Below are 12,868 nucleotides of genomic sequence, written 5' to 3'. Positions count from 1 at the left end.
TTTTTTTTTTTTTTTTTTTGCAGAGATAGGGTCTTGCTATGTGCTCAGGCTGGTCTCGAATTCCTGGCCTCAAGTGATCCTCCAGCCTTGGCCCCCAAAGTGTTTGGATTACAGGTGTCAGCCACCATGCCCAGCAGGAATCTTTTATTAGTACAATTATTTGTAATTATTAAATATTACATGAAACAATAAATAGCTTATTATTCTAACATTTCAAAAGCTAAATATAAGGATGAATAATTTTAATCTTAATGAATTAAGACCCTGAAATATGACCAATGGGTTGATTCCATTGAAGAGCATTAAAGTACTTCATTTTACTAAAGCTTATTATATCCCCAGATTAACTCTCAGGAAAACACAACAAAGCACATATATTCACAGAGAAGAGACGGAGAGTAAGTGAATAGGTTTTCATTCTAATCAAAGGATGATTCAGCCAGGTAAATTAGAGCTTATAGAAAACAAAACAGAAAATGAGCAGCCACACCCCACATGCACAGGCTCAGTTCAACCCACATTCACCAAGTGCTTTTTCCAAGCAAGGCCCCATGCTGGGCACACTAGGATGTGTACTGGACAAGACTCAGACTCTGACCCCTGGGGGCTCACAGCCTACCATGAGGTGAGAGACACACATTCAAATGAACTGGGACCCAGGGCAGATTGTGGGAATTGTCACAGACCTATTTTGAGAATCCAGAGAGAGAGACCACTGCTAACTGGAGATGGCTCCGTGAGGAGGAGGTGACAGAGCTGGCCCTGGCGAATGGGGAGGAGCTGGGGTTAGAGATGGCCTGGGGCGGGGGATCTGGGGAGCAGCACTGGCATGCAGAGACCCTGGCTGGGCACGAACACCATGCTTTCTAAGGGGGGAGATCTTATGTGGAGCGGAAGGGAGTATGTGCCCTTCGCTGTTCACCTACCTCTGCTCTGCCTATCTGAAACCTGTCTGGAGTACTTTAGTAGTTATTGGTCCATTTTCTACATTAGCATCTGCATTGATCTCAACACAGAAGTTGAAGATTACAGCTCTAAGGTGCAGCAGGAAAAGGGGAAGGCCCATTTAATATCTTTCTGACTAGATTTTGCTTGAGGAAGGAGACTTTCGTAGCAATGCCTGAGCCCTTATAAATCTGAAAGTGAGAGGCCTATGACACTGAGGCTTGCCAGACTTAAAAGTAAGGGTCCTAGCCAGAAATCTTTGCCACTGGGACCAAATAAGTGTCTGAAAGGCAAATACTTACCTGTTTGCCCTGCACTAAAACATTAGTAATGGATGGGGCCAGGCTGTCCACTACTTTACTTAAAAGACTTGCTGCACGGCGTACAACCGACCTGGGGGCAAAGAAGAGAGCAGGCCAGATGTTCACAAATCTAAAACATGAGGAATGCATCGGGCCCTGACTGGGTAATCTTTAATATATACACGGTTGAATCCTCACATCATCATTTGGAGGAAACACTGTCCAGGACATTGAACCTAACAGCTGAAATTTCCCAGACTGCAGGACCATTCAGAATTAGGGAGGGATCCCTCCACCTCATCCCTGCCACCAAGCTGTGACAAAAATATTACTGATGACACTACCGATTTAAAAAGCAAAAAAAGAAAACCTAGTTATTATTTTGATAAGGGAGGGAGGGTGTATAGGAGGAATTAAGAGGGTATTCTGATTTTGCATTAACAAGTTCATTACTAAATCTGTCACTAGTACATGTGACCTATTTCTATAACCATTCTAAGTCATGTTTCTTTTGGTGCCTAGATAACCAAATCTCTGGATTAGAGGATTCACTTAGTACTGAATTTTAGAAAGTGCTACAATGAAATACCAGTATTTCTTTTTCATGATAAAGTCATAATGTTGGGGGAAGAAATTCACACTGCTATTTTTATATTACTGAAAAAGTCTTAGAACCTAGGGAGAACAGATTTTTTTTTTTTTAAAGTACAGCACATGCAATACATAAGATAATTTTTTTTCCTTCAAAAGTAAAAAAGTTCCCTTCACGTGGAACTTTTAGATAGAGAAAGTAAAATAAAAATGTAGTTTTGAAACTGGCTGCAATCTTTAGGTATTTCAGGATATCCACAGAAGCTGACTTATAAAAAACATTCATATTTCTTAATTTCAACATAGATGACTAAAAGAAAATTCAGTCAATAACTAATAAAGTTAGTGAAACAAACACTTCCTACTTCTAGAGAAGCTTTCACCCACACACTCTAAGACCAAAAGACATGTTTAACCTTCAGAGTGCAAATAAGCCCACACATTTCAAGCAGCTTGGGTTTTCAAATTCTGTGCATGTTACCTGTTTCCCATGTACCAGAAAAGTAGTAATGTGTGGGGCTATAGAGGAAGAAAATTTCTGGGTAAATGCAGCCCCGTAGCGCACCGCCAACCTGGGTGTGTCAGTGGAAAGCCATAAAAGGGAAAATAAGAGTAAATAAAACTTCCAGGAGTTCTTCCAAACGTAACAGTCAGCATTCTAAATGTTTGCTAGCTAATGATTTATCTGAAATGCATAAAGTGTAATACATAAAGCAAGAACAGATGTGCTTAATCAAAAATAAGACTATAGACCACACTTGAAATTTACTGGCTAAGAAAGTTTACCAGAACTATCACTTATTGGCTTGATGTCTTACTGTACTAAGAATTTACAGTGAAAATTTGAAAGATTTAACTATAGGATTATTACATTATTTCTTCTGAGGAGGAATGGTATATTTATGATAAAAATAGAATTGAAATATCCTAAGAGATTGTTTTGTCTAATCCCCTTATTTTAGGGATTAGAAACCTGAGGCTCACTTAGGTTAAGGGAGTTTCTTATGACATTCTTGAGACTTTTTTTTTTTTAAGTGGATAATGTACCATTAAAAAATGTGTGCATGTGTATATATATCTATACATACACTTTGACTTTCACTATTTGTTAGATTCAGCTAGTAAAACATTTCTGTAGAATTACATCAAAATGCAGAGGGCCATGCATTTAGGCATTCCTACTCCATTGTGAATTTAAACAACTTTATTTATTTAAACTTTCCTACTTCTTTTTTTTTCAATCTCTGGGAAGAGACTACCTCTGTAGCACAAATTGGTTATTTTTCATGAAGCAGCTACAATCACTGGGATTCATTCAACTTAAGTGACAAGAGAATAGCCTTCTCAGTATATTATTTTTGCTTATGATTAGATAAATCACTGGTCTCTTTCCATGGCCTTCTATAATAGCAGAACAGGTTTCCTAAATTAAAAAACAGAACTTAAAGCACCTTGCTGGGGCAGAGAAGGTGTAGAGTAGGAAAGAATTCTTAGCATATCATTCCAGTGAATACTCCTCAGGTTCAATCCCTACAGTGTCTTTGTTTTCAGAATTTTGGTGGAGGAGGTGCGGGGAGAGACATGCTACATAGGCACATTCTTAGGAAGTGCTGTAACCTTGGAGGTTAAAAGTAAAAATTAGGATGAATAACCATCTTTTCTTTAGGCTATCGAATATGACAACACAAAAATAAAACGTAACAACAAGGACGCTAATACAAACCAAAGTTTTTTGCTGCCAGCTCTTCTATAGACTCGCTCAATGTGATCAGAAACGGTACCTAGACATTGGATAAGAGTCTTTGTTGAACAAAACTTTTAATTAAATGCATAACGTTTATTCCTCTTAAAAGTACTCAAATTTTCACTGTGCTTCACTAGAGTTGATACATCGATTCATTAATGTTCTGAACTGACATATTTAAATATGTAACTCAAATATATAGAGTGTGACTATCTCCAGCACTTGATACTATTTAGTCTGAGTATATAATTTTGGTACTTTATTTCTTGAAATTCAACTATTTTCCTAATTAATATGCAATCTAAACTTTTAACAATACAAATGCTATTTTAATTTACTGCAGGAAAGAGGAAAAGAGAATATAGTAAAATAATTAGCAATTGAACAAATACTGTAGACTCTAATATATATGACTTTTCATTTATTTGTTCAATAAAACTTTACTGAGGCCTTGTTATGTACATGGGGCTATGATCATTCCAACATATGCTACTGCTCAAAAGACACCAGTGGGTTTCATTATTTGGCCACGATTTTGTCCATAAAATCACAATGTGACAGGAAAGAGCACCAAAAGAACAAGATCTTTAACATTTTACTCTAAACTTTTTATAGCCTTTTAACAAATTAGATAAAATTATATTCAGATTCTGTAGATGCATATGATTTTCAATGTTTCACATAAGGTTTTATAGATTTAAAACATTTAATGAATATTATTCTCAAGTTTATAAAAATGGTTTAAAAAATAATTCCCTTAGCATTTTCATTATAAACTATTTTATATAAATTTTCTTTTATTTAAAAGCACTAAAACTTTTCAATAAAAAAAAACAGCCATTCTGAATTCTAGGTTTCTAATGAAATGTTTGATTTTTAAAAATCCTACTGTTTTAGATAAAGTACAAATTTCAGTGAATATCCTAAATACAACTGAGATTCTGCTTATACTTACAGTTTTAAGGCTAATTAGAAATATGCAAGATTCTGTTTGAAATTTGCTAAAAGTTCCTCTGCCTTTAACAAGCTAAGAAATGGAAAACGATTCAATTCACATGTATAATACTCAAGAAGGTTATCTCTTAGCTATAATAAGGCAAAAACTAAGTAGATCTCTTTTGAATAAATAACTATGCTCGGTTAATTACCAGAACTATATGTATTATTAATTCCACTGCTGTTTTTCAGTTCTAACCGTATCAACACACACCTCTTAACACAGTACTTTCAAATAAGCCAAAGATTTTTGAATAGCTAGACATTAAGTACTTGAACTGTATTCTGCATTACTCTGTATTACAAAATGTCAGAAGTGGACCATGGTGGAGAACTTAAAGATTCCTTACAGTGGTGACTCCACATGCAAGTGTGAATCCGGGGGATAACTGGGTTTCATCCTTAATGCAGAGTGGACATAGACATGATTACAAATGATTTATTTTTATTAATGATCTTCAGAGCACAATTCTATTAAATGTCATGTTCCATTCCAAATGGCTGCTGCAGATCATGAGGGAGCTAATTTTTATAGACATAACAATTCAATGTTATTCTTGAAAAATTAGAGAAGATAAAACTGGAAATAGAAACTGTCAATAAACAACTATGGAATTCATCAGAGGTTAACAGTCACAGGTACAATCCAAGCTCCAATACTTTCCAGACAATCAGAGAAACAATCAAGCATCACTGCATGAAAGCCAGTTAGGGGTTCATACATCAGTCTCCTCCACTCTAGAGGGTATGAATGAACATTTTCCATTCAAAAGTGAAAAAGAAGGTTTAATGAAGGGGGAAATAACTTGCAACATTTTAGTGGATAGCTTATGCATATTTGATACATGTTCAAGGCTACAGCGGTCCTCTTATTTAAAATGTTCTCTTAGACATGTACTCTTACCTTCCTTTGTGATGAAGTTGGGGCCTTCTCTTTTGAGCAGTATACCCAGCAGGATGGCTTGGCTAGCCAGACAACTGCAATCCTGAAAATATAAATCACGGTGAGGAACTGAAATGAAATGGGTACAGGAGTTACCACAGAGGGTAACTAAACACAAAACCACATGATGCAGAGAAGAAATACTTTACTATGAACTGAGGAAAGATAAACTGTCATTGATATAATATAAAGCATAAGATGACATTATACAGCGATTCATACTTATCTTAGATATCTTAGAGATAGAGGGTAGACAAGTGACAAGCTGGATTCCTGGGGTGGTAGGATTTAATAATCAAATTTGCCAGAAAACAAGATAAGTAATGAACAGAAAATATTTTATCTACAAACAATAATACTGATTTTGCCACTCTCTGAGAGACTTGGCCAGGTTATTTAACCACTCCCTTCTTGATTCTTCTTATTGGTAAATGGGAGACCATGTTGCTAGCAAACTGTTGTGAAGAGATAGATGATAGGAGGGGATTTGTTTAGAGTGTTTATTACATATTAGGGCACTGTGCTATGTGCTTTATGCCATATTATATCTTAATCATGCTTATTTGGATCTATACAATATCCATCAACAAGAATTGGTCACATCTGGAAGGATATATATTTGGTCTACATGCTCAAATTTGTATGCCCCAAACAAAACGTCACAGTGCTTATTGCTCTACTGGGAGAATTTCGTTTCCATGAATCAGTACTACACCCTATCCACCCTTACTCTTCTGAAACATAAGTAATCTTAGGAAAGATAAATATTCATTTGTTAAAATATTTGTATGAATGCAGTGAAAGGACTGCTTTACTCAGTGACAGGACTGATCTAAAGCAAGCATTACACCTAAACACTGGGGCAGGAGACAAGATGGGGGCAGAAAGGGAGAAAGAGGGCTCTGAAAGAGAAATCTGGAGAACCCACAGGCAACTATCATTGACTTCTTTAATGGCTCATACCATACTTGTGTATCCAAGACAAACATATTCACCTGCAATTCTTAAGCATTTTTAAAGATATCTATGCAGATGTTAGACCAAGAGAACAACTTCTCATGATTGCCCTGGGTGTAGACAAGTTATCCACCTCCAGATTAATTGCTACCTTCACTGAGAGGACAAAAAGATATATGGTCTGACTCTGGGAGCCTCTGCTCCAGCAACTGAGGGCCATGTGGGAACTGCATCTGTCTCACATTCAGTTTTTGAAGAATTTCGTGGGTGGGTTTGTCCTTCCATTCACTAATGTTGACATCCGGCTGCTGTCCCAGTTCAGGAGCACTAGGGGTGCTGCTTTGACGTTTGACTTTTGAATGTTTGGGAGGTTCTAGTTCCTCAAAACTCTTAAATTCTGGAAGCCTAGAAAGTAAAAGAAAAGGTTTCATATTTTCTACTTTTCTAATGTAATTTCAAAAAAGCCAAAATGAAATAACCCAAAGGGACTTACTCTTCTGTGTCACTGATTCGTAGGAAATCAAGTTGTTCTACTACAGCTCCAGATATTAGTGTCTGAAACGTGATCAAAAAAGGATTAGAAACTCTTAGATACATCAAGCCATACTCTTATGGCCTGTGTGCATACCTTTCTGTAATTAAGTAATACTTCAAAAAATTGCTTAAAAATATATACAGTTCTGAAGTAATTCTTAAATGAACATTTGAAAATCACACAGGTTTCTACACACACACACACAAACCCCTAAAATAGAATATACACATCAAGTTACAAGTTTATGAGTCATTATAAATAGGTCAACATGAGATGAACTCTCTGTTCCTAGAATTGCAGGTATTTGCTTTTAAGCTGGAATTAAAATAATTCAGTAACCATTAAAATGCTAAAAAAAAATTACATTTCTGACTGGGGGGCAGTGGCTCATGCCTGTAATCCCAGCACTTTGGGGGGCCAAGGCGGGCGGATCACGAGGTCAAGAGATCAAGACCATCCTGGCCATCCTGGTGAAACCCCAACTCTACTAAAAATACAAAAATTAGCTCGGCGTGGTGGCATGTGCCTGTAGTTCCAGCTACTCGGGAGGCTGAGGCAGGAGAATCACTTGAACACAGAAGGTGGAGGTTGTAGTGAGCCGAGATCGCACCACTGTACTCTGGCCTCATGGAGCGAGACTCCATCTCAAAAAATAAATAAAGTAAAATAAAATATCCAAATTAGAAAACACATAAAACACTAAAATTGTTTTGGGAAAAGATGTGAAATTGCACTTTGGGTTCTGCTACTGTAATGTATTTCTGGGTCATCCAATGATAGGATACCGACAAGACTCCATTTTTTTCAGGAACATGAAGGTATTGGTTATCTAGGCCAATGCTTCTCTGCATTCTGGCGTATGGCTATCCATATTTGGTCATTTTATTTTCCATTAGTTTCTGATTATAGGCTGAACAAACTAAATGAGTCGGAACTGAAACTCTGTTTGTGTTTGTCAGTGGTTCACAGTGAACAGTATGAACAGTATAAATGAATGATAAACCTACAATGATTTTTAACATTATGTGTCACTTCTAATTATCTGATGAATTGTCAGAGAAAATTGAGAAATGTACTCATAAAAAACAAGCCATAAATTATTACTTAAAAATAAGGCAATATTTATTACATATTTATACAATATTTATAACATATATTATTTTCTCTATTTTCTCACTGTTCATCTCAAATGTGAAGAAACAGGACACTGGGAATGTTGCTTTTGTTGGCTAACTACCCAGAGTAGTAGTGCCTTCTCCTCTAGTGGAAACTCATAAACAAAGTAGATCAACAAATGCCCATTTACAGATGACAGGATGGACATATTAATAGCAATCATAATAAAGTTTCCTCGAGTTTGCGTGAGAAAGGTCGACTATGCAGTTGATCTGCACATTTTTACTAGCCTGGCTATAGTCAGGTCACTCTGGAACAGTAAGTTCCCTAAGAGCAGGGTCTGTGCCTAGGCAGGTTCACTGAATGATATTTCCTAATATGTAGGCTAGCATGTATACATCTTGCTCTTTAGTTAAATAATTTGTTAGACAAATATTTATTGAAGGCCTACTAGGTACTATGTTAGGTATTGAGGATACAGCATGAACAAAATACATAACATTCTTGCCTTCTTAAAACTGTTCTTAAAGGTATGTGTAGCGGACAGACAATAAAAAAGCCATACACACACACACACACACACAGTCATGCATCGCTTAATGACCAAGATACATTCTGAGAAATGCATCATTAGGCAATCTTGTTGTTGTGTGAACACCCATAGAGTGTACTTACACAAACTGTGGTATAGCCTACTAAGCACTAAGCTATATGGCACAGCCTATTGCTCTTGGGCTACAAACATGTACTGAATACTGTAGGCAACTATAATATGATGGTAAGTATTTGTGTATCTAAAGATAGAAAAGGTACAGTAAAAATACAGTATTAAAATCTTATGAGACCTCCACTGTATACATGGTCCATCATTGACTAAAATGCTGTTATGTGGCATATGACTCTCTCTATGTATATAATAATTATAATATATATTATTACTACATATATGTATTTATTATGTCAGATGGTGATAAGTGCAAAGTAGAAATAAGAAAGGTAGGGGATGGGGAGTACCAGGGCAGGGGAGTAGGATGAGGGTTGTTAGCTATTTCATATAGGTGATCAGAAACGATTTCTCTAATAAAGTAACATGTAATCAGAAACTGAAGAAAGGACTATAGTCAATGATATGGATCTGAGGGAAGAGTGTACGGGGCTGGGAGTGGTAAGTGCAAAGGTCCTGAGGCAGGAGCATGCTTAGTGTCTTTGCGAGCAGTAAGGAGGAAAGTGTGGTTGAAATAGAATAGATGGGGCAGCTGATAGGAAATGAAATAAGAGATGTAAGTCCAGACCATGAAGAGCACATAGACCATTTGAAGAACAGTGGTTTCCAGTTTGTGTGAGAGAGGAAATCATTGGAGGCTTATGATATATGACATAATCTGCCTATGACCAGGTAGAGCATGAACAGGCTGTCTTATGTCTAGTTGGAATTTAGGAGATCACTGTAAAAACCTAGGTGAGGGACAATGGTAGCTTGGACCATGATAATAGCACTGAAGGTGATGGGAAGTGGTTAGATTCTGGATACAATTTGAGGATAGAGACAACAGGATTTAATAATAAATTGTAACACAGGGTATGAGAGACAAGAGAGAGTCAAGAATTACTTAATTCTTAAAGCTTATAGCTAATGCTGAAACAGAAAAAAATTGTATTTAATAATTTCCATTTTATTAGCCCAAGCACCCTTATATTCTAATTCAGCCCATAAAATAAATGTTTACTCTGAGTTAATAGACAAATGTTAAATTCCATTAATAATCTATAGGGCTTTTGATTTAAAAAAATTCAGTTGGTTGTAGAAGCTCCTATATTAGTATTGGAAAAAGCAAACTTAACAACAAATTTGCTAGGCATTAGTATTCTATTTCTGATGGTAATTAAATAATACTGTATGTGTGAAATGCAATATAATATTTAAAACACTCAATTATATCCCACCAGGTCCTTTCCAATAGACCATCCTACCCAAGACTGCATTCCTTCCCATCACTCTCCCAACCTACCTTTGTTTTCTGTTGGGCTTTCCCTTTAGAATATAAGTCCCATGTGGTCAAAAACCTTGTGTATCATATTCATCACTACATCCCTAGTGCCTACAGTCGGAGCACAATAAATATTTGTTGAATCAATGAGGCAATATTTAAATATTTCCCACAGGTAACAGTAGTGAGGAGAGTACTCTGGGGATGCAGAGATGAGTGAACCTTGAGCTGAAAAGGATTACAAACCACAGAGCGAGGCAGGCAGAAGAAACTAGCTAAACATAAAATGAAAGAAGAGCTATAGTAAACATTCAAGCAAAATGTCATAGAAGGACAATGAAAGGAGAAATTAATTCCAGTCCCGGAGGCTTCACTAAAGACGAAACATTCACCTAAGCTGTAAAATTAAAGTATGACATAGGAAGAAAAAAAGAAAAGGCAACTCTAAAATACCATCATAGCATGAGGGCATAAAACTCCAATTACATTTAGAGATTTGGAAACCAAGTATATTTGGGGCATGGAAAGCACGGCTAGCAACAAACTGCACGGAGAGATGTCCTGGGTAATGGGGCTGGGAGAAGAGGCTGGGATCCTAGTAATGAGTAAAACTGGATCAGGGGATATGGAAATTTGAAAGGATTTGAAATAAAACCCAAGAGGAGCATATAGATGCCATTTTCATTGATTATATTTGTAAAAATAATGAAGGTTGGAGTGTGGGGAGAATGAGGAACTGTTGTTTATGAGTATAGAGTTTGAGTTTTGCAAGATGAAAACAGTTCTAGAGATTGTTTGCACAACAAAGTGAATGTAGTTAACACCACTAAACTGGACACTTAAAAATGATTAAGATTGCAAATTTTATGTTATGTATGTTTTACCACAATTTTTAGATGTGTTTAAATTCAGAAGATCTTCAAAAATATCATTGACATTTTGGGCTACTGATGACTATAAGTCTAGAACAGTTATGTACTTACATTTTGCTTTTGATAAATATTTTTAATTTAAATAAAAGAAGGAAAAAGTGAAAACACAAATGGTGAACTTCCATTTACATTTTTTAAAAAAGGTAAAACTCGGCCAGGCCCAGTGGCTCATGCCTGTAATCCCAGCACTTTGGGAGGCTGAGACGGGTGGATCATGAGGTCAGGAGATCAAGACCATCCTGGCTAACACGGTGAAACCCCATCTCTACTAAAATACAAAAAATTAGCCGGGCGTGGTGGCACATGCCTGTAGTCCCAGCTACTTGGTAGGCTGAAGAAGGAGAATCGCTTGAACCTAGGAGGTGGAGGTTGCAGTGAGCCAAGATCGCGCCACTGTGCTCCAGCCTGGGTGACAGAGTGAGATTCTGTTTCAAAAAAAAAAAGTAAAATTATTTGAATCATGACAAAACTACTGACCTCTTTCTCCTATAATTTCTGAAACACAACTAAAAATGGGAAAATGAGATAGGTAGTGAAGTAGACATTAAACTCTGCTGCAGAAAAGAAAGTGATGAAAGTTCAGGTGCTTGAGTATAAAAAGTAGTGAACTAGGAATGGGAAACCATGAATTCTATTCCTATCTACAGTAACTAGTCTTAGGACTACAGACAGTTACTGTCCTACAAAGAGCTCTAGTTCTGTTTGTAAAAGGAGGGGATTAGATGAAATATCTTAAGGTCTTGACCAACTTGAGTTTTGTGTATAAGGATATATAAGCAAAAAGTTTCCCAATTTCAGATGATGCAGGATTAAAAAGGATATCATTCTAACTTTAAAACGCTATGCTGTGCTTGACATTAAAAGAAAATAAAAAGAAAAGGAGAAACCTTCAATTTATTGACTTGAGAGAAAATCACCGCATTTTGCACTGTCTTTATAATTTGTCTATGACTCTTCAAATAGAATGAAAACTTTCCACAACATAGTAGAATATTAAACTTCAAAGTAAAGTAAAATTATTTTCAACTCAAAGTCATCACAAAACTAAGAATTTGTCAACATTAGGGGCTAAAACTGATAGCTTATGATATGCCCAAAATAAAAGCTTGAAAGTATTTTGATTTCTTCTTAAAATAAACATATTTTAAAATTAAGTCATTTAATCTACCTGAAATGTATTTTGGTGTATGATGTGAGGTGATACTCTAACTTCCTTAATTTTCCCCAAATTATATATTAAATAATCTATACATCCACCATTAATTCATTGTTTCCTTGATCACATATTATTTTAAGTTCTTGTGTGTATACTGGGGTGTTTTTCTGAGTTACCTATCCTCTGCCATCAATTATAGTGAATAAGTACTACACTGTTTTACTGACCTCAATTTTGGTGACTGAATTTTTCATTTAGAATTTCTATTTGATTCTTTTTTAATATACTATCGAAGTTTCTAATAAAATTCTCCAACTTGTTATCTAATTTCTTAAACATAGTGATCGTAGTTATTTTGACATCTATGTCTGATAACTCTAATATCTAAACCAATGTAGGTGGCTCTCTGTTGTTGATCACTCCTAGCATGCCTGATAATTTTGAATGAAAGACAGACATTGTACATATTTGTAGAAATACTTTGGGGTTCTGGATGTTATCCACTACCCTTTGTGAGGAGTGAACTATTTCTGATTCCCTTTTACTCAAAGGTATAGCTTTTCAAGAGAGTCATCTGAAAGTCTGAAGTATTTACTGAAATCCCTCTTCCCTGGTGGGCCCTTAACCATATGAAATTGCCAAAAGCTCTACTCCACTGAAATG

At 36.1% G+C, this 12,868-nt stretch overlaps 1 protein-coding gene across 1 annotated transcript in view; it reads right to left on the bottom strand.

Annotated features, from left to right (window-relative positions):
• The window catches only part of PHKB (phosphorylase kinase regulatory subunit beta), a 218,480-nt gene that overhangs the window by 22,519 nt on the left and 183,093 nt on the right, over positions 1 to 12,868 (bottom strand). Inside the window, exons 21-25 of the mRNA XM_031934443.1 lie at positions 6,972 to 7,033; positions 6,721 to 6,883; positions 5,483 to 5,564; positions 3,562 to 3,619; positions 1,196 to 1,338 (exon numbers count right to left, since the gene is read on the bottom strand). Coding sequence (XP_031790303.1) covers positions 1,196 to 1,338; positions 3,562 to 3,619; positions 5,483 to 5,564; positions 6,721 to 6,883; positions 6,972 to 7,033 — 508 coding nt within the window. The remainder of the gene's footprint in view (positions 1 to 1,195; positions 1,339 to 3,561; positions 3,620 to 5,482; positions 5,565 to 6,720; positions 6,884 to 6,971; positions 7,034 to 12,868) is intronic.

Source organism: Piliocolobus tephrosceles, chromosome 17 (assembly GCF_002776525.5).
Source record: "Piliocolobus tephrosceles isolate RC106 chromosome 17, ASM277652v3, whole genome shotgun sequence".
NCBI lineage: Eukaryota > Metazoa > Chordata > Mammalia > Primates > Cercopithecidae > Piliocolobus > Piliocolobus tephrosceles.
Note: the sequence above shows the minus strand (reverse complement) of the source record. Positions and strands in the feature narration are given on the sequence as shown.